Raw genomic sequence first — 23,582 nt, 5'->3', positions numbered from 1 at the left:
TGATATTTTGCTATTTTATTTCAGGCCTTCTACTTCCAAGGGAGTTTTTTCTCATATCTTTTTTGTTAAATTTCAAAGGTGCATTTTCCTTCTATTTCTCCACAAAGACATAACAACAATAACAAAAAGAAACCCCACAACCATTTCGCCTTTAAATGAAAAACAGACTTGCATTCCACCTCTCTCATTTCTGTAGCTTCACTGCCTTCATCATGGTCTTTTGTTGGTTTTGTTTTTTTTGCTTTGCTTTTGACTATCAAGTCCTTGACACTTGGAGACTAAAACCTCACTGCTAACAGCACAAAGATCAGAGCAGGCACAGAAATAGAAATTGTGAGATTAGAAATCTCCAAGACCTGAAAAGTAGACAGAGGAGAAATAAATAGGTATTGAAGCAGAACCAAGGAGAATAAAGGAAGGCAAAGAGAAATACTTTCAAAAATAATAATAAAGAATGTGTGACTGTATTATTAAAGTGCAGCTCAGGAAAATTAGGTCTGTAAAATTGAAGTATCACACTTTTCCAAAGCTAAGTAGATTGGAACAAGGGACATAAGTGCAAAAGCATTGTGCATGACAAATACCCACCAAAACCTCCCACAATTAGTCCTTTTTTTATTCACATACTGGAGTCAGTAAATATAAAGAGACCTGTTGTTCCTAGTCTCAGAGTTGTTCTGAGCCTTTAAATAAACAACAAAAAATCCCAATGCATAAAGAATGAAAAACCAAGACATTAGGCAAATCTTTTGTATTGATCAGGTTTCTAGCTCATTCCCTCAGAAACCATATGTTACTCAGTCTTCATATGCTTTCCAATTCACTTCCCTATTTTCAAGGCTTGCTAGGGCTTTCTAGCTGTTTTTCTCAGAAATCCCTAGCTACTCATACACTCCATGTGCCTCCTGCATAATCTCCTGATTAACAAGCATTTTTTACCCCACATCTAAAGAGAACAAATGGGAGATACCTATTTTATTTTGCTCTTTCCTTAGATAAGTTAGAGTGTTAGTTCCAAGAATGCCAGAGAAGGGGTTTTACCATGGAATTTGCTACAAAACATTAACTTTGCAACAGATGAGCAACTGATTTCTATAAACACCTTGTAGGCAATCTGCTTTATCTTAATGAGCTTTTGGGGTGGAATTTCAACTCCTAAAACCAGGCTACTTTTCTAAGGCTGCACCCACAAATTATGGTATTCAATTCTCAATGGTATTCAATTACAGATAGAAATACTATCCTGGGCTTTGATCTTTGATCTCCTTACGTATCAGCAGTACGTGGTAAGAAACTATCAAGATAAAAACACATCCTCTAATGAGATGCAGTAAAGAGATACTTCAAGGCATGTCTGAAGCAGTGATACACCCACAGTTTTGGAGAGCCCTTAAGCAGGTGAGTTTCAGAGAGAAGGACACTAAAAGCCAAAAGGGTAGAAGTGAATATTGCCAACATTATTCTCAAATTCCCATTTTTACAGTTAGCTTCCATTGGCCTGAAAAATTAATAGTATCAACCAACATACCCTTGATTACCTCACTGAGTTGACTCTTACATATCTTTACCTACTCCTGACTTTCTTTTTATTCTAGACACCATCTTGCCCTTGCTGGTAGGACACTGTGAATTATCTAGACAAGCTCTTTTTGTTTTTCAGCAGCCTAACTCATTTCAAGTCCCAACAGGAATCTTCTCAATTTCTCTATAACCTAATTCATTATTTAATTTTAAAATAGGTCCTAACTGAATGGAGTTTCTTGAAGTATGTTCTGAACTAAGATCCAGTATATCTTTAAGGTAATATATTATTGTTATATACCTTGTAGGTATTTCATAAAATACACCTTTTATTTTGGACAAATTTGTTAGATGTATTAGTATACTGTATATTGGACTGATCATTTTCCTTTGACTAAAATGAGATATATTAACATTACACAGCCTCAATCTAGAGCCTCACTGGAATACCACACACAGATCTTGTGCAGCCCTCAAAAGGTTACACTTAATATTACTTCCATATAGTTTCTTACAAATAGATAACAATCCTTTGCTATGAAGATACAATTAAGACTTAAAGCTTAGTTGATTAATTTCTGTGTTTGTATCTCAGATTTCTGTCATATAATCATGATTTAAACAATTAGCTTCAATATGTAACTCAAGCTTAAGTTCACTCATCATTTAACTTTCAGCCTTTGGCTGTATAGAAGAGATGTAATTTCAAATAGCACTTGAACATATTCAGCAAGAATTGTGTATAATTTTCAAACAGTATTTGAAATTACATTAAAAATGCATTTAAAATGTAAAGCTACAGAGAGCCATCTACAGCATATAAGGTGAAAGAAGGATCTGTAAAACTTTGATGGAGAAGTGCCATATCAATTTAAAAACATTTGGGAGTCTTCCAGTATGGAAAAGACAAAGCTCTTACCGTTTCCTTTGGAATTTGTGACTGGCTTTGTTCTGCATTCTAAAGGAAGTAAAAAAAATAAATAAGAACACAACTACATATGACACATACTATCTAACAGCAAGGGGATAAACAAAGAGCTCTAGTTCTGAAATGAAGTGGCAATAAAAAATGTTGTTCATCACACCCCTGACTGAAATTTGTCTAAACAACCACTACATGAGAAGTGAACAGAAATAATTCCAGGCTCCTTATGGTACATGCACCTGACTCTACCTGGCTGTGAGGGTGGTGACTGTGGCCAAGGAAGAACCACAACTGCTTGCACCATTTACTGGCTGGTGGAACATTTTCATTCAGGGAAGCTCCACCCTGGCTTTTCCCTTCTACTTTAAAGTTTTCAGAGAATGACCTCAGCAATCTAGACGAACCCTTCCACCTATTTTTTTTAAAATCCACTCTCATTAGCAAGGAATTCCCCTTTTGAGCATGTTTGTATGGACTAGAACTGCAGCTCTGCATATCCCAGGACAGGAGGATGCATTCAGTTCACCACAGAAGGGACCCGCCTGTACTGTCCATTCCTCACCAGTGTCTCAGGACAGATAAGGCAAACACACATCCTTGGAAAATGCATCCCACAACAATTCTGGAAACACATATAAGGAACTATGGCTCTTCCAAGCCCACACCCACCTAATATTAAAACCCATTTGACAACTCAAGAGACACCTTAATACCGGCTGGCTGATCACTTTTGGGCTAACCAGCTATTTCTTTCCATTCTGCTGAGCCCTAATTAAATGCTATGGTTTATTGGACATTTTTGTTTTAGGCTGTTCTGCAGAAGAATGAAATTGTAAAGCACAAAAATGTAGTGGCAAAGCAGTAACACAAACATCCAGTAAGCTTCAACCTGAAGCCAACAGCCAGTAAGAAAAAAACTGAAGACAGCTACAAGGAAAATGTAAAGGTCCCACATGTACCAATGGGCATATTAATTTTTAGGGTACTGGAGACTGATGCTGCCAACCAGTATCTGCTGGCACTGAGAACACAGCTCAAAAGCTAAATAACCTAAGTCAATCCTTCAGAGGATTCACAGAGTCAATAGCAGCTCTAAGCAAATTCTTCACAAATTACATGAGGCACCCACAGAGCTCCAGGAGCTCTCCTTAACCAGAATAATCCTTGGCCCTTTTGTAAAAAGAGGGGCAGGGAGGGAAGGGTGTTAAGAGATGATGTGGCTCTTGCTCATGTCTGCGTGGACAATCCCTAATACCTATCTGGCATTAGGTAACTGTGGAAAGAATAAAATGCCCAATATTCTGGAGAAACATGGTCATTCTTCCAGATCTCACTAATGACAAAAGCTGACTTCTGCCAACTTGATTTGCTTCAACATTTTCCTCGCTTTTATCATGCTCTGCTGCACTGGATCATCACACACACATACCTGACCTGATCCACACAAGTTTCAGAGATCCCATACCAACCTAGACAGGCTCAGCTTAAAAATCCCCTACATTTTAGCTAAACATTTTCATAATAACAGCAATGTTAAACTCCTTAAATTTCCTAAAGTTTATTATCTTCATTTTACTTAAAATGAAACCCTAAGATGTTTAATTTTGTTTCAAAAGTCATTCAAGCCATAACCCAAAACATAAAACATAAAATCTCAACACCTGTTTTATTGGAGTTACTATCTACACAAACATTGACAAATATAAAATGGCTTTAATATTGAGTGTTCTCAGTAAGCAACAGCAAGGCCTGCCCTTAATAAGATGGATAACATCAAATAACATGATTTTCTACATTTGGTTTCTGAGGCGCCTCTCATTCAGTTAATATTTTAAAGCACACAAATGTAGAAAATATGAGAGAAATAGGGAAAGGATGCAAAGACAAATTGTTCCTAAGTGGCCAGAGAAGGTCTGCATGTGAAAAAGATGAATAGACATGATTTCAGCTCATTCTCCTTCCTACTTCAAAATTAATGTTCTTTCTTTTTTTCGTGGCTTTTTTGTTTGTTTTTTTTATTTGTTTGGGTTGTTTTTTTTTTTCAATAAGCCAGTAAAAGTCAGTGAGAGGAGCTGGTTGAAAAGACTTGCTTCATTTTTTCTAAAGGATTATTTCTTACCAGAGCAGAAAGAACAAACTTTATGATGATTTTTACTTCAACACCTTCCCCAGCAATTCTGCTCCTGCTCTTTGACAGCAGCCAGCAGTGCATACCTAAGAGTTCCTCACACCAGAATGCAAACAAACAAATCCTTATGCAACAGAGGATCATCACATATATTTACTGTCAGATCATCACATATATTTACTGTCAGATCCTCACAATAGCATTTGTTCAACTGGAGCTGCAGAAAAACCCACCAGCTCAGATCTGATCTCATTACACCTTGCAAAGCCCACCTGACACAGCCACAGCAAGCTCTGACTTCCCTGCACTGGACTTTGCCAAAGTAATTGAGTGTTGCCTGAGCCAGAGCAGGGAGGCTGCTGAGCTTGGACTCCTTCAAAGGGGCTGGCTTGCTGCTATTTTAAAACTAGATAATGTATTGCTATTAAATCTCTGCATTACTTACACCATATATTTGTTTACAATTATTTAAACAAAATCTCATGTCAAATTATGCATAAAAACATCCTCATTTTACCACAGAAATAATATACACAAAATTAAGATATTTTTCTTACTTCTAAGTTTATTTAGAAATCTCAAAAAGCATTTTCATTCACCTTTATGAAAGATAGCAGTGCCATGAAAATTGTACCACAGGAACTTATAAACAGATTGCTTTCACTGTTACAGTGATAAGGTAGGGTGTAATAGGATTTCAAATTTTTATTTCTCTTCACTTTATGACAGCTTTCACTTCAGTACTTGAAGGCATGTTTCAAGAATTTTAAGGTGAAAGTTGGTTAATTTGCAACCTTCCCTGCCACTTTGACTTCCTAGGTTTAATGGCAGTTTTGTAAAGTAAAAAGCTAATGTTTAGTATCTTGAAATGGCTAAACAAAAATTCATTTTCTTTGCATTCAAAATAACACAAATCCATTAGAAAAATGAAGTTATTAATTCATCATACTTATATTTGTCTATCTTCTCACAATAATGCAGCCAAGAAAGTTATTTTAAAGTTGTTTATAGCCACAATAATACAAATAATAAATAACTTCAGCAGTTTAATTGAATACAGAACAAAGTGAGACTGCTACCATTCAGAGTCTACCTTTTCATAACAAGCTATCTTGAGTAATTATCAGAGAAATATCAATATACACTATGCAAGTGGAGCAGGTACAGTATGAAACATCATTTTATTCCTATTTAATGTAAATTCCTTAGAAACATCTTCTGAATTGCCCTGCTAAATTAATAACTGCAGGGTTTCCATTCCAGAGAGATTGCATTTATATTCAAAAAAGGCTACTACTTCTTATATTTTCCACTTTTTGATAGAAAGGTATTTACATATCCTATTTTGGCATAATACTATATGTTTGAGAACATATTAGTGAGCAGGTAGTGGGACAAATGGCAGGCTTTCAAACACAGATTTGTCCTTATGAAAGATATGAAATAATCTACTTGTGTGCATGCATCCAAATAAAGTCTATGCAATAGCTTCTCCTATAACAAACATTTTCACTCCAAATAAAGCTCTCACTTATACATTATCAACAAATACTTAATTCCAATAGCAGATCTTGAAGAAAATAAAAAAAACACGCATGTAAAATGTTCTAAATAAAACAAAATAGCTTTTCTTTCCTTTTTCTTATATTCAGTGCTGGCCATACATGTTTACTAGCAGGAGACAAGATCAAATCATTTGCTCACACTCATCTAAATCTCTTAGCTGCTCTCTATTTTACGCACCAGTTCCCTTGGATGGAAAGTTTCTTCCTGTCGAAAAATCAAAAGGGCAACAGTTCCTCCCATCTTGGTACTTCGCAGCAAGGACACAACTTCTTCTTGAGTTTTGCCTGTTAAATCAACTCCATTTACCTGCAACAAAGGAAATGGGAGACATCAGCAAGACTCCAAAACAGGGAAACCAGCAGACACACACAGCAAAAAGTCAGGTGAATCATATGGGACAGTATTAAGAAACCGTCACTGGAGCAAACTGCTTATTAGCTCACATTACAGCTTTCATTTAGTAGAACTAATTAAATGGTCATCCTTGCCATACAAATAACAAGCAGACATTTATATTCCCCTCCTTTTCAGCAGCTACAGTGTAATCCAGCACACACTAAAGCCAACTAATCCCATTTACCAGTATTTCTTACAAGAACCTCTGCATCTTTTGGCAAAATCAACACATGATCCCCAACTGGTCCCGTTTCCACCTGTCTTGATGTTATACATATCTTCCAAACATATTTAGCACAATGAATTGGGACAAAAGTAGAAAGTAATTCTTTCCATGTATAACCTTGGGGTTGCTACTCTTGCCTCTGTTCAGTGGCCTCCACATGCCACTGCTCAGGACAGGCAGGTATGGAATATCTGCAGAATTCCCCACTGCATGAGCTAACTTCAGTAAGGGAGAACCCAGAGAGAGATCAAATAATCTCAGGCTTGCCTGCTCAGAAATATTTTGGAAATGAAGGCAAAACAACTAACAGTGTAAAGCAAGGGAGCATGGTGCTCAGAAGTCAGCAAACCATCTTTTTCCTTCCCCTCATAAGAGAACAGCTCACACAGTTGAGATGCCATGGCTGTCACCTTAAATGCGTCTCAGTCCCCTTCTGCCCAAGTCATCTGGGTTACCTTGAATTACAGTAATTACAGGGGGCTATCCTCCAGCAACAATTCAAGCTGACTTGGCCAATTTTGCAGTAAAGTGAAGTTACAGCCCTGAGAGGCAGTTACAGACTCAGCTGTACCTCCGGTGTCATTTGGCTTAGGGAACAGTAATGAAGAGCTGTGGGTGGTAATGTATCACTCCAGCTAGATTTGCTGAAAGCTCTCTGTGGGGCACCTATCTAAGAGAAATTTAGTTCCCTTGAGGACATCCTTACTTCAGGAGGGAAGTGGCCTTGATTCTCTGTAGGACTCCTCTCCTCTTATGTCTCTTTCAGTTAATTCACTAAACCTTTTCAGGGTATTGCCTCCCATCCCTGGCAACATCTTCAATAATTTCTGGTCCGTCACTCCACGCTGATTTAATTGTACTCACTAGGTAACAATCACTTTGCTTCAATATATTCCTAAACAGCAATGCAAGACTATGACACTCTATTCACCTAAGGACATGTAAACTTATGTTTTTGTAGCGTGTCTAGGTTAAGCTCTTCAAACAATTATGTACTGAAAATGCCCAGCACCTTGATCTCTTACCTAAGAATATAAAGCCAAAAAAAGGAAAAAGAGGCAATAAGCCTCCTGTAACATAAAATACTATAAGCCTCTGTAGTGATGTAGTATGTGGGGTCATGGCAAAACACAGACAAGGAACATGTAATATTTCCTCACCTCAATTAATCGGTCTCCAGCTTTTAATCTCCCATCTTGAATAGCTGCACCTCTTGGAAGGATGTTTTTCACATAAATTGGAGCAGAGCCACCAATTGGGACATCTCTTGAAGTAATGCTAAATCCCAAGCCTTCTGTACCTGCATAAAGAATGTACATTACTGGTTAAAATGCACATTTTATATTACACCAAGCAGAATGTATGTATACCTCACTGATACAATCCATGAAAATACATGTAAGATGGAAGAATTGCTTCATGACAAAAAAAGAAAACAAAATATCTACAAGAAAGCTGTAGCTGAAGCACTGAATTTGGGCACAGGTGGCTCAGCAGGCACTCCCTGCAACTTGCTATTCTGATGACTTCCAAGTCATTGCCATATTTCTGACTTTCTATTTCAGATGAGCTGAGTGACAAGGAATCAGAACAAAGCATATCTGATATCCTATCACTGTCTTCTCCCTTGTCAATCTGGATCTCACCAATGATCCTTCCTTTTTCCTTTTCAGCTCTTTCAACAGCAAGTCAGCCAATGCTGCTGGGCATGGGGCTCTGTCAGCTCACTGGTGGACACTGGCAGTGTGCCCCACCTGTGGACACTGGCAGATGACAGGACTGGAGCTCAGTGGCCTCATTTCTCCTGTTCTGGGGACCTCAGGCTGTTTTCAGCCAACAGCTCCTCTGTTGGCTCTTGCTTGGTTCCACCCCACTGTCTGTCGTGCAGGAAGGGAACAAACCCAGGCTGCCACTTCTGAGGTCCTGCTCTACATCCGGGTGACTGACTAAACTTGGCCAAGACAGACTGAAGCAAAACAGAGATACTTAAAATGACCTGGAGAAATCCAGAGCAGTAGTCCAGTCAATACAGCAAATGAGATTTATCTGTATTTCAGAGAAATTAGGTATGTAATCAGTTCCAGGATTCACAAGCTGAGGACAAACGGAAGCCTTTCCTACCGCATAGAAAGCTCCTTTGTGATCCTCTCTTAGATACAATCTATGCAATGTTACCAACAACTCCTGAAACTCTACAAAAACCTGCCACTGCCCACTCAACATTACACATCAAGTCTATTCAGGACACTTAGTGCAGCATGAAAATAGCTGGCCATGCAGTGGAGAGCCCCCAACAGTGTCAGCACCCACAGTTTGCATCTGAAACTTCTCAGAGGCTGTCAAGGCACCTTGCTGGGCACACATAGGCCCAACCTACATTTAAGCTGACCTGCAAAGGCAACTTGCAGTTAGGACTCAGCAGTATCAGGTAGGTCCCTAAAAGCTAACACAGAATGCACCTTTGTAAAATGCCATGGGGACAGAAACCAAACTTTTATGAAACAGTTGCCAGCTACAAGCCCTGGGAAGCTTAACACAAACTGCGTTAAAGACACACAACTACTGAACCATTTGAGGTGTTAATGTATTTCAGACTGAAAAAAAACAACTTTGCAACAGCAGCCAGAGAGATGAGTGAGCAAGAGAGCTCTGCAGACCCCAAGGCCAGTGCAGAAGAAAAGGGAAGAGGTGCTCCATGTGCTGGAGCAGAGATTTCCTTGCAGACCACAGAGAAGATGATGGAGAGGCAGCTGTCCCACTGCAGTCCATCTGGGTCCATGGTGGAGCAGAGATCCACCTGCAGCCTTTGCAGGACTCCACACTAGAGCAGGGAGATGCCCAAAGGAGGCTGTTCCCTATGGGAAGCACTGGAGAAGGCTCCAGGCAGGGACCCGTGCCCCCATGGAGAGGAGCCCATGCTGGAGCAGGTTTGCTGGTGGGAACTGTGACCCTGTGGGGGACTGATGCTGGAGAAACCCATTCCTGAAGGACTGACCCCATGGAAGGGACCCACACTGAAACAGTTCCTGGAGACCTGCAGCCTGTGGGTAAGGTTCACCTTGGAAGGACTGTCTCCCATAGGAAGGACCCCACTGTGGAGCAACACAAGATTGTGAGGAATCCTCCCTCTGAGGAGAAAGGAGTGGCAGAGACAACGTGCAATGAACTGACTGCAGCTCCCATTGCCATCCCTGTGCACTGGGAGGAGGAGGTAGAGAACTCATGAAGTAAAGATGAGTCCAGGAGGAAGGGAGGGGTCAGGGGAATATGTTTTAAGATTTGGTTTTATTTCTCATTACCCTACTCTGATTTGATTGACAAAAATTAAATTAATTTCCCTAAGTCAAGCTGGTTTCACCTGTGACAATAATTGGTGAGTGATCTCTCCCTGGTCTTATCTCAACACAGCTTTTGCTGTGTTTTGCATCCCTTGTCCAGCTGAGGAGGGTGAGTGATAGAGCTGTTTGGTGAGCACCTTTTCCAAGGTCAACTCACCACAATGCTACTTAATTTCTGTAAATTAATTAATTTCTGTTGCCCATGTTTAATTGCTAAACCTACTTTCCTAGACCAGATTAATATTCACACATGGAAAGAAAGCAGGAGTCAAATATAGTAACCACTACTCAACATACAGATTTCTGAGATCTGCACAATTGCATTTGATTAAAATGTATTTATTTTCTACTTTATTGTATATACTACAATATATAATAAAATATATATTGCATATACTACAATATATATAGTAGTATATAATTATATATACTACAATATTTATATATTACAATGTATTTTATTATCAAGACAGAAATCATGCTAAGAAGTAAACTGACACAGGTGACATGACAGGGCGTGACACAAGCTTTTAAAAATCTTTATCTTGAACATAACTATGTGCTCCTGTATACATAGCAAGGGCATGCAGATCTTATTGTTCAGGAAATATGGATCAGTTTCTCTAGGCTAATTATTTTGAGACAACTTCCCTTCCTTCTGCAGTATTCAAGACAGCTGACATTTGAATTTGAAAGTCTTCATCCACTTTCAGGCAAATATAAAATTTATCTGTGCTGTAACATAGAGATAAAAAAATACTAGATCTCATAACATCCATATTTTACTTAGGAGACCTCCCAATTTTAATGATGCTTCAAACATTCATAGAGCTCTTTAATTCCCTGCAATATGTGAAGATGATCTGAATAAGGTTTTTTTAAGTCACATCTCAGCTTTTCATGGAAATTATCTTTTTCTTATTATAAGGATCAGCGCTGAATACTTCTCTTTGAGTACAGGTTTTGTCTGCTAAAATTTCTAAAGTAATATCAGAACATGAGTGCACTCCCAGGACAATATTTCATTATTAATAAGCTTAATCCCCATTGCCTGATTACAGCATCATTACAGATGTCTGGTTCACACACAGCACTTCATGGAAAAACAGAAGTTGAAATTTTCACACTACAAATGCACACAGGATATAAATTTGGACTGTGACATTTTCTGCTGTCAAACCTCCAGAAAGTCTTTACCAAATCCTGCAGATCGTCACAAATCCACACTGAGCCCAGATATTAGAGGAAGAAAATTCTAATTACTTGTTTCTGTAGAAAGAAGGGGCCTCAATGGGCTGTGCTTTACTGTGCTGCTCTGTGCAGCTTTGCATGAGGCAGCTTTTGGGTGCAATTTTCCTTGTACCATTTCTCTGCTTCAGTTGGCAATTCATGCCCCATAGCTGCTCTTCCCTGGATGATTCAGCTGCATAAACTACTGTGCTTATTATATATAAATTAGATGTTCACAACACTGGGAAATAAATGGATACATCCAACCGAGGACAAAAATAAATATGACTTCTGTGACTGAATTGATTTTAATTTTTTTTTCCTTTTTACACACTTAACTGATTTAGTTCTCTCCACTCCATTCATTTCCATTCTCCTGTTGATAGAAATACATATAAGATCTTAATATCTCCCTGCTGCTAAAATGTTTTCAGTTCTTAGTAGAACTGCATTATAATAATGAGTGAACTGTGCAAACATATTGTAGGCTCTTCTGATTTATTCTAGTAATACAGCAAAGACTGGACACACACACAGGTAGAACCACAATGAATAGAAAACAGAAGAAATTTCCATATTTTAGAAAACATCCTACACAAAGCTAGGAGATTTACTTTGCAATGTTTAGATTTTTTGAGTTATATTCACCTTAATCTCTTCTAGATTTTAAAAAGGGTAAATTTTTAAAAGGGTAGAAAACATTTTCTTCCTTCTATAGCTGTGATCTCTGATCATTTGACAATGATCGAATTACACCAAGTAATAATAACATTTAAAAATTACCCACTAATTTGTGTAATTCAAATTCTTAGGCTTCTTCGATAAATCAGAAGCTCTCTCAACAAGTTTGAGTTCTCCTTTTTTCTTGAACATGATGCTGAACACGCCTTCTGAAGTCTCATTACCCTCAAAAGCTCAGCCAGCTCTGAGCTGAAGACAAAGTAGTTTTAGGTGAATAAAAAGGGCAGTTACAATGGTAAAAGATCTATTTTGTACAAACAGGAAAGTGACAGATTTGATGTGTCAGTTGCTGTTTCAGAAGAAAACAGTTCCAGTAGCTTTAAGGTAAGGGGGAGAAGAAATCCATTCCTGCAATTTAATTAAACATATTTCCAAAATGAACATGATCATTTCATTTGTAAGCAGTCTGATCATAAACTGACAATGTTAAAAATTTTATAAAATTTTACTACTGGTGACTAGACTCTTATCTCCCAGAGAAGAAGTGTTTAATTTGTCACTAGTGCTGGGATTACCTTCTTGATTGTGGAAAGAATGTCTGACGTGACATTCCTGTCTTTCTAAGGCTATCCTTCGCAAAAAGTTGTGGGTTCCTCACTCAGCACCAACTACAGGTCTGAATTCTCAGCAGAAGAATTTGCTCTCGGGTAGAAATACAGACAGGATACAAAACAAAAAGCCAGGATCACCTCTGCAGTATTTTCATCCTCCCAAAACAACACTGGTCCGGAGACCAGTAAAGAATATCTGAAGGACCTACACTGTCAACATCTTGTGATACTTCTCTTGCAGCTGCCTTGCCTTGCAGCACTGTAAGCAGTGCTAAAAGTAAATCATGCTCTTCCTTCAAGTCTAATTTAAGAAAATGCATATGAGTTCGCAGGGAGTTCAATACAGATCTCTAAATTTGAAAAACAGCTACAAACAAGCAAGCAACAAGAAATGCAGAAAACTTCACTCCTAAAACAATAGAAAACATCTAAAAACTGACAGTTGGGCACCACATTTTTTTAGTACTTATTCAAGAAAGGTAAATAACATTTCAGAGCAATCTTAACAAGGACAACTCATGTGGGTCAACAGTCCTCAGACTCAAGGACTGTTAGGAGAAAGTGGAGATTCCTCATGCAAGACAAGGCACACACTCTCCCTTTCCTGAAACAATAAGCAAGGTTGGTTGCAGATAGAAAAAGCGTGTTACACAAAATCACAAAAATTACAAAATAAAGCATTGTCAGTTAATGAAAAGAGTAGATTATACTGGGATGGAGAATAAGGAGAGAGATAATGTTGTAATAAAACTAAGCAGATGGGCCAAAAGTTCTCTCTTAATAGTCAGAGCAGACACTGTCCTCCCAAGCACTTCAACCTCCTGTTTTGTTCACAGGAGACTCTTTCTGAAGATCCAGATACAGATGGATGACTGCTGAACTAATTACCCTAGTGTTCCACATTGGAAAACAGGTTTTTTGGGGTTTTTTTGAAGGACTGAACCTCAAATGTAAGATTTGAACAGCAAATATGTTCTTACTGTAAGGGGCATCACTAAACTAACCAAGATCATTTTACTGCTCCTAGTTTAAGCCCCAGATTTTCAGAATTTGTGCACATGTAGTCAGGCTCACTGTACATGCAAATGACTGCTTAGAAGGCTGACTGCTCAGCTGTCTACAAAATTTCTGCAGCCACATACACAATCAAGACTAATTGCATGCCCATTTTTATGTAGTTGAGTGATTTGGAACAAGTGAGTTTTTTTTTCTCCAAGTAAAGCTCAGACCACTCAAGAAGATCTTTGATCAACCTAATAGAAACGTTCTTTTCCCCTTATGCTACATCCTGCTAATGGTGATCAGAAGTGGTTTTAAAAAATGGAAAGATGAAACTGATGCAGTTTATGCTTCTTCAGTGACTAATAATGCTCAAAATTATTTGCTTCACTTTTGAATCTCATTTCTCAAGGTCACTGAAGTAATTTAGGCATCTACATGCTTCATTTCAAAACTGACAAACACTCTGCATCTGAACAGGAATTTCAAGAGAACATATCACTTCAAAAGAAATTTTAAGCAAAAATTTAAAATGTCAGTTCAAAGTCTGGCTCAAGAATCTGTGTGGGGAAAACAGGAGAGTATAATGAAAAATGCATATAAATCTGTACACTTCAGCTCCATGATGCAGGATATCTTACAGACAAGTTCAGGGTCCTGTCTTACACACTCTCATGTATGAATCCAAGCAAAGCAAGTAACTGTCCATAGATGTGCTCCACTCCAGAGCAAATATGATGCCATTTCAAATTAGCATACTCCCAAACTATCTATGCCAACTTATTTGTGTCTCTAACAGCTTCCTGCAGAAAGGAACTTGTGTGCAGCAGGGCTGGGTGTCACTGTGCCATGGCACTGCGTGCCCAGGCCCCTGGTGGCTCTTGCAGAGCTCCAGGTCAGCTCTGTATACAAGATGCAGCATTATTAACCTCAGCAAGGCCAGCAAGCCAAACAGGAACACAAGGAACTCTGAAAAGTCTCATAGTCCTGCTCACATCTACAATTTAACCATTTTTCTCTCCTGCACTGTGCAGAGGGGCTTCCTTTGTTTCAGGACTCATCTTCTAGAACACAGCTGCTATGTCCTGTTTGTGATGGGTGTGGTAACTGCTACAGCTTTCCTGACATTTCTGTCACTCATTTCTTTCCCTTTCTTTTTCTTGTTTTGCAAGAGAGAGGCCAAAAAGAAGAGATAATCACAACTCCCATGGCTGGTGGCTAAGGCACCCCCTGGAAGTGGGGAGATGTGGACTGAAGTCCAGATGCACTGAATAATTCAGACAAAAAATTAGCAAAATATTTGGTGGAACTAAGACCAACTTAAGAAACATGAGCTCAGTGATGACATTTTACTTCCTGAATTTTACATTTAAATTAGCTATACCAACATGTAGTTATAGATAGAAATCTTATGATGCAATAAGCATTATACTGAAGGGCAAAAAATTAGATTAAGCTAATTTCCAGACTGAGTACTTCAAGCTTGTCTTAGTACAGCAGTATCAAAAGCAGCAGATATGAAATCTGAGTAGCACAATGTCCAGTGGAAAAGTAGTCTTGTGAATGCTTTAGTAAGTGTCACGCTAAATGCTGTGAGTTACTAAGTGCTCAAAAACTGAGCCTTAGAGCCATTTGCTATATAATTGGTTATTTATTATTTAGAAGTGTTGGACTAAATTCCTCTCAGTTGCATAGGCTCAAATACTTGCAGCCAGAGAAGGAGCACTCTGGGAGTGTCCTGGTCCATATGAGCTCAAGGTTCATCCTAACACTCTGGGTGCTGTATCAGGGGTCTTATTTTCTTTATTCACTAGCTGCAAAGAACTATTTTTATTTATTGTTACTTACTTTGGTGTATCAGTTTACACCAAAATGTATACAAACACAGGCTCACTGTCATGTCTTGCATTATCTTAATTTGTGTGAGCTATTAAGCTAGACTGCTATACAGCCTTAACGGCCTTAGAATATCAGCAATAACCCCTACATCTATATGCTAAAAGTTCAGGCCTTGACCTTTAAGGCAAGATAAACAGATATCCATTTTCATTTAGAAAAGCCAACAAACATTCCATATTGACTGAAACATATGACTGACCTTCTCTTCTGACTTTATTAAACTGCTAAATCCTATCAAAGTTCAGGTTATTTTAAAATGCCAAATCAGCAATAAATATTAAGAAATCATAATTAAAAAGGCACATACTGTAGGATTATTCTATGATTGTCACCCTATATCATAAAGCTTATGCAAGATATAAAAATACAGCTGTAATAAAGAGGGTCTGTCTGTACTAAAAAAGAGTCAATTCTCATATACTACATCCATTATCAGAACGTACAGGTTAAATGAAAACTGAATTTCAAGACAACACTTTGCATGCCTTAATGCACCCCACAATAAGTTTTTAAAGTAATGATGCTAACTGGTGAAACAACTGCTGTCTGTCAACTACAAAAAAGAATATTTGTTAAAAATCTATAAATCCTGTATTATATTACAACATCCTTCCTTGGAAATAATCATCCAAAACAACCAACATCCCTACTGAACTCATATTTACAACAAAATACTTGGGGCATCCTCAAGCGTATTGCTGCATTCATTGCTCCATATGTGTGTTCTCACAGTGATCAAATGTAAGTCAAAATGGGAGGGCATGCTTCTTTCTACAGTGGATATTGACAAATGAAAAACAGCGATGATAAAAAGGCATCTTTCCTTACGCCCATTCTCTTTATTTTTACTATGCATAAAACAAAGTTTCTACCTTTACCTATAGCCTGAGTTCAATACTATTCCACCATAAGTAGTATTCTCAAATAAGTCAACTGTTAGAAACAAATATCCCCTTTAAACTTCTGAAATATATTCTAAATATATTTCAAAGTTCTTACTTTCAAAGTGAGAACTTTGTAAGAGCCATCAAACTCCTCTGGTATGAACTAGATGTTGAAGTATCTTCGAGATCAATCACTTTTCATCAACAGGTAGCATGCACCTTCTTTACTCCAAACCACCTAAGATATTAGCACCAGCAAAGATAAATTATATTATAGCCTTGGGGGCAGTATTTCTGAAACAGTATCCAGGGCAAGATGACCAAATATAACATCATATCACAGTCAAAAAATCCATAAAATGCCAAATTATATTCTTGCATCTTATGAGGAGCTGTAACGCCATATTTGTTTCATGCAAAAATATTGTGGTGTCAAATTATATATTTATTTGTTAGTGCTTTTAAAATAATATGAAATGTTTATTTCCCCTTCTGGCTGAGAATTATTTTATGTACTGTCCAAGTAATACTTCTAAAGACTTCCATGGACATGAAAAACCCAGGGAAAAATCACTGTAGTGACTGAGAGAATATTTATAAGCAACTGATTCCTTACTCAACCAATAACAGCAAGTTTTTCCAAGTAGGCTGATCTGAGCTGATGGCCTAGAGAAATTCTTGAAGGAGCATCAACAACAGAAGCAAACTGTCAACTCAACCTTATGTCATCCAAGTTTGTAGAGCTTAAAATTCAGCAACCAGAAAGAAGCAATCTGGTGGTTCATGTGAAGTTCATAGAAAGGAAAGTATAATGATAATGTGACAAGTAGCCTGGTACCTGTGAAACTGTAAAACCTCTACCATTCAGTGCACTGTCTTCAATGTCCTTCAATAAAAAGGTTAATTAATAAATATCATTAACATTAAGCACATAGGCGTATCTTAAGGGGAATGTACCACAAGTTCATGGAGAATATTGTCATATGGGTAAACTTTCTGCTGTGTAATGTAAATAGTGTTCTTGTTGCTAGAGACCAAATTATAGCTAATCTTAAACATGCTCATTTGAATACCAAAAAGCTTACAGCATGTATAATAATTTTAAAAAATCATTTCCCAAGAGCTAAGAATACTGGCATTTTAATGTCATTTTATTATACTTTCAACTATCTGAGAAGCATCTACACATTAACTACAAAAACATACCAAATTTTCTCACATCATAAAAATTTCATGGATGTACCAATGCATCTACATGTGCACACAAAACACAGATGTTGAGATAAGCACACACTACTTTAAATAGTGTCTCTCAGCCTCATTCAAACTATATTAGCATAAGGGCCAAGACAGGAAATATCACATTACATCTCAACCAAAGGTTTTAACATCTCAGTGGAAAAAAAATGAAAGCTTTAGCTGGAAATTAGAATGCCCAATTTACCAACTGGATCCAAAACACTCTTAAAATCTAAAGGCAAAACTCAATTTGAAAAGTCTTAACTGTGAAGTGCAGAACATGGGCCATTTTTGCTTAGTTGTTTACATTAAATAGTTCACCACTCACTAGGTCTTGGCCAACAGAATTTGAGACATTTACTGCACTATTTTATTAGCTGAGAAACAGAAAAAAAATGTTAAAGCACGCCTCAAAATGGCCTTTTGCAGGCATGCTGCACATGCTGAATGCAGGGTGGGTCTCCTGGGCCTGCTCTCAGGGACAACTCAGTGCCTTGGCTGCAAAAATCAACCCATTGTGTAGGAGCATCGGGGGGTAGAACAGTTGGGACAGACAGAGACGAGAGATCTCTGCAGCCAGGTCAGGAACTCGTGGTTTATTGCAAAGGGCCTGGGTGCAGGGCCCTGCTGGGAGCTGCAGCCACAGCTCAGAGCAGGCCTGAGACAAGAGAGGGCTAGAGAGGATGAGAGGGTAGGAGAGTAAGAGCGTAAGAGAGTAAAAAAGGTAAGAGTGTAAAAGGGTAAGAGAGTGAGGTTCCCGTTACAATACAATAAATCTTCTTCTGTGTTGAATAGTCTAATTCTCACTAACCAATCTAGTACAACATACAAATCCTATAGCATTCACATACAGCCTATAAGAATCATTACATTACCATACTGTGTTATATTTTAAACCTTAAAACCTACTCTTTGGACCCCTTATGCTAAGCTAGTAGGGTCTGCTCTGACCCTTGGACCTGTGTGCAAGCAGAGGGTATTGTTCCACCAAAAAGAGATTACCTTCCATCTGGCCACACCATTGTTTTCTAGTTGTTCAGTAACTAAGGTATCTCCAAGCTTGCTTTCATTTCAATCTTGCTTATAGTTTCTATATTCTCAAAATCTTTTGCCAGACAATCATATCTATAAGGCTTTCCTGTTTCATCTTCCCCAACACATTGCACTCCCCGTGCTCCTGCCAGCCCTCCTGCCCAGGACAGTGGCACTGGGCACACACACACATACCCTACACACATATCTCCTGCTGCACCTGCTGGTGCCTTACCTTTCCTTAGCTGTATACTGAGCCTCTTCCCTATCTTTTTGGTGTTGTAGCCACTGTTGGCAGTGGAGGTGAGAACTTTCTGAGGTGACGGTACCAGGCCGGAGGGCGGTTTCCCTGATGAGTTGACACTATGAGGTAGCTGTGAGTAGGAGTCTGTCTGGTCAGAGTGGTTCCCCACTCTGGACATTCTCTGTAAGGTGTGAAGTCCAGAATTGTTCATGCTTTTCCCCTCAGCATACTGGGAGTCGGGGCTGAAGCGGCTGGAGTAGAACACGCTCTCGCTCTGGGACAGCTGCTCGTACTGCTCCTTGTTGGCCGCGGGCACCACGTGGAACCAAATGAACGGCGTCCGCATGGCTTGGCGGAACATATGCTGGGCTCTAGGTTTTCAAGTGAACAGAAAAAGCAGCAAATTAGGACTGGCAGACTACGAGATATTATAAGCATAATTACTGATGTTAATTAAGCAACACGAGCTGACAGACACATTGCACTCAAGCGTAAACCATAAAACTTGAATCTGTTCGCTCGCCTATTTGGTCTGCTTTTCGCTAAGGTTTACTGCTTCAGGGCAACACTATGGTTAAATATGCTTCATGACTAATGTAGCAAATACTGGATTCAGAAAAGCAAAAATATTAACCACAGCCATGAAATGCAGACAGTTCTATAGCAGGACTGCAGTGTCCTTCTGTTCTGAACCTTGATAATTGTAATAATTGCAATAACTGTTGCCACAGTGACAACAGAATTATTAGAATGAAAATGACTAATTATAAAAGACTATGTATTCCACAATTTTCTGATTATATGGAGTCTTGCAACCAGTCTTGCTTACAATTCCATTTTTTTCAGCTGGTAGTATATCAGAATACAACATTAAGAAATGGGAAAAAAATGCTCAATCCTGTACAGACAGACACTGGGCTTCAAGGTCAGAATCCAAAGTATGCAAAGACAACAAGGTCTCTTCACAGTCTTAGCAAACTGTGATTCAGAACCTTAGAACAACCAGAGCCAAGCTGCTTTCAACCATATGGTACAGGGTGATGTTTCAACTCAGGTTAGTCAAAGAAATTAAAGCCACATTTCAAATATATATTAAGTATAAGATGATCAGAACAAACGACATTTGGCCCTCAGTGTGTTATGAATTTCAGAACAATATGATCATCCATGAAATCACTCATTACCTGCATACCTCTTTTCTACCTTTCTCTTAGCTGAGTGTGAAATACAATCCCCTCTTAAAAGTCTTTCTGATTTATTTTGAGATTCTACCAAGTCCAGACAACCACAAACCAAATATTTATCTCTCAAACTTCTCCAGGAAGTTTCTATACATACAGCACCTTTAGTTCTCACACAATCAAGAAACCACATATTTTTAAAATGTTAAAAATAAAGTCCTCATGTTGTTCATTTATATTGATGCATTTAAAATGGTGCATTGGAAATATAAGAGCAAAAGTCATATGGGAATTTCAAGAAAAACAGATAACCAATATAAGAAGAAAAAAAATCCATCATGAATAAAAACAATCAAATGAGAATTGCATATACTCTAACCACAATAATTATCCTGGGGGTTTTTTGTCTGGCTATATAAAAGCCACTAATGCCCCTAAATGTATATTTTCTTTATTAGAAAGACAAGCTTAGAGGTTTCTTTCTTACCTTCCTCAAATTATTCCAAGGTGCTAAAAATCAAATAATGCAATGTAATGTGTGGTAAGAACACTTACTGCTCAAACCTCCTGTTCCGCAGGTCTCCGTCATTAATCCTCACAATACAATCGTTCTCACGGAAAAGATTTTCCTGCTCAGCTTTTCCACCCTTCTCCAATCGCTTCACCAACAGCCCCAGCGTTCTGGAACAGTAAGATTACAAATTATTACTATCTGAATAATTTGCAACATAGAAAATCCTATTGATTTAGTATTTTATTATGATCACTACAGAAACTGCATTTTAAACCATCTTTACCTTGAAGTAAGACAGCACAGCCTCAAATAACTTCAAGAATTAACTGATTCATTACCCCTTTTCCATAAAACAAAAAGCCTAGGTGTATCAAACACATCTAAAGTAAGAATGAACAGACTGTGGGATGACAGCACATCCATTCTTGAAAAAGGACAATTTCTGTGTAGTAAAAGCACTCCAAGAACCACCACACATCTGAGAAAATATATCTTTTCTGTGAGTTAACTGAAGCTGAATAGGTTTAACTTAAATTTTGAATTTTTGAATTCTAAGAGAATGCCACAGCCTTCACTACTCCTTCTGTGCAAGTGAAACGTGGGGTGATCTCATGTAATAAGCAGCCTGTAATGAGGCATGGATAGAGAATTCAATAATTTCATGAAGGCCAAACAATTTTCTTTTTAATTCTTAACATTTTTTATAAATCAAAAAAGATTAAATTAAAAATTTAAATGCTCTTTCTAAATTCAGAATCTTATCTTAAATTAACTGACTGATAAAAATTTCCATTTGATAGCCTCTGTCCAATGAGTTAGTCCCCTCTGTATCGTGCTTACCCACACCTTACCCATCCTAAGGACATATTTAGAGAGAAAAGGTAGACAAATATTCAACCTGAAATTATGGCAAAGGATCTTGAAGAAAGGACTTCTGAGGTACTGGCAGGATAGTATGCAAAGTCAGTGATGCTTCTATATCTGAACGATAACTCAATCTTCAGGATTATTCTTGCATCGACAATGCATTTTTTTTTTTTTTTTTTAAAGAAGATCAGCTTGACAGTGAAATCCCACAGGATGTATCAGTGGGTCAAAGTCACATCAGCAGAGTCAACAGCATTACTTTTTTCAGAATTCATTTCAAGGCATGGTGAAAAAAATACTTGGTCCAAATCAGCAGGAATTGGAAGAGCACAGATGACTTTAAGCAAAACCCTTGCACTGATCACAGCGCTTCCATTCACACGTAATACCTCAGAGTACATGAGCAGTCAATAGCGCTTAAAAGGACTCCTCAAGTGCTCAAAAGTTATGTACTCACTTGAGCACTTCAACAAACAGGTCAAAAAAGCAAAATTAACTTATTTCTTCCACTTTAGATTCTTCATTTACCAATTTATCACCAGCATAAGCAAATAATACACTTTTTTTACAGAATAGTCATACATTCTCTCCCACAAAGTAGGTGAAGGAGTAGGAGAAATGATTCTAGTAGTATTTCCATTTTGGAACCACCTAGAGACATTAAGATATGATGTTGAAAGGATCTATAAATCTAAACAGACCATGAGGAGAAAAACAACATAACTTCTGACAACACAAATCAGCAAATGAAGCTTGAGTCAGACACTTGCATGACAAAAAATTCTACAAGTCCTTGACAGTGGCACACTAACCTAATGACCATGTACTACAATAATTCATTATTACATTAAGTAGTCACAGGAAGTAAAACAAAAGAAATTTTAAAATTCAATCCCTTTTTTCCTTCTGTTCACTAAAAAAAATGTGTTGAAGGCAGTCTCAGATTTTTAAAACTGGTAAATAATTAAAAAGAAATTATGGATGGTTTGATAATTCCATAAAGAAACAAACTAACAGTTATATTAATAGTAAAAAGGAAAACTACTTGTATGGCTTCACTATGCTATTTTTATCAGAATTACAGTTTTGACACATAGAAAACTGATGTGTTAGAAAACAAGTTTGTGACTTCTTCACTTTGTGAGCTGATGAATTTCTTTTGGGGAGATTGTCTTTGAGCCACAAAGTGAAGCTACTGTAACTGTAAATGAGGAAGAGATAGGCAAAGGAAATTATAAAATAGGGAATGCTACATTTAAGAGAAAACCAACAAAATACTTGAGCAGGAAAGAAAGGAGTTGTATCTACTCTTCCTTTTCTTTCACTTGATGCCCAACAGCTCTTTGATGCAGGTGTACTCCTCTGCAATGCCCAAAGACAATTCAGAATTTGCACGTGCATGCAATGCTGGCACAAGAGCATATAAAGAAACAACAACAAGTGTTTGGTTTATATGGTTAACTATAAAGAATACCAAACAATATCTACACAAAGTACAACAATCTAGGTTAATTTAATGACAATACACTACACACAATAATGTGGTTATTTCATCCCAATGTCTCTGTGTACTTAGGATTACAAAATAATTGCTCTACCGATAGTTTTGACATAGCATTTTTTTAAATGCTGCTTTCTACTGTCTCACATTCTGAATTTTTATCAAATTATTAATGCAAGATGCACCTTTATGCATGGTTTGACACTTTATAAATTTATTCCACTTAGGCTTTCAAATCTGTAAAAATATTACTAATCCTAACCAATAGCAGAATAATGTAACAGATAAATAAACTACCAGTCAAAATTGTAAATAATCTCACTAAACAAAGGCTACAAGTTCTGCTAATGAAAGACTGCTCATCTCTAACATGGCATATGGTGCTCATGAGGATTTTGCATTTTAACAAATGTTAGAGCTAGGTTAACCAGGTATATAAAGCTAAAGTCACTGAGAGCAAATTCAAGGCTGGATGAAGAGACTGAGTCAAAACTAAAACCAGGCCTCTCATAGTGCCTTTTCATTTATTTAATTTTTTACATAAACACATGGCACAAAAGATCCCTCTCTACACAATTCCAGAAACAATTTCCCAAATGA

The 23,582-nt window shown here is 37.8% G+C and overlaps 1 protein-coding gene across 12 annotated transcripts in view; it reads right to left on the bottom strand.

Moving 5' to 3' along the window:
• PARD3 (par-3 family cell polarity regulator) overlaps positions 1–23,582 on the bottom strand; it is a 445,695-nt gene that overhangs the window by 187,590 nt on the left and 234,523 nt on the right. For 8 of the 12 annotated variants that reach the window (XM_054273679.1, XM_054273683.1, XM_054273680.1 and 5 more), the window contains 5 exons: positions 20,656–20,781; positions 18,911–19,290; positions 7,923–8,062; positions 6,318–6,446; positions 2,441–2,479 (listed from right to left, as the gene is read on the bottom strand). In XM_054273679.1, the coding sequence (XP_054129654.1) occupies positions 2,441–2,479; positions 6,318–6,446; positions 7,923–8,062; positions 18,911–19,290; positions 20,656–20,781 (814 nt within the window). The remainder of the gene's footprint in view (positions 1–2,440; positions 2,480–6,317; positions 6,447–7,922; positions 8,063–18,910; positions 19,291–20,655; positions 20,782–23,582) is intronic. The other 4 variants (XM_054273681.1, XM_054273690.1, XM_054273687.1 and 1 more) reach the window with 1 other exon arrangement.

Source organism: Melozone crissalis, unplaced genomic scaffold (genome assembly GCF_028551555.1).
Source record: "Melozone crissalis strain CALT ecotype California unplaced genomic scaffold, PUWL_Pcris_2 ptg000016l_1, whole genome shotgun sequence".
Taxonomy (NCBI): domain Eukaryota; kingdom Metazoa; phylum Chordata; class Aves; order Passeriformes; family Passerellidae; genus Melozone; species Melozone crissalis.
The sequence above is the reverse complement of the archived record's forward strand: the minus strand, read 5'-3'. Positions and strand labels throughout refer to the sequence as shown.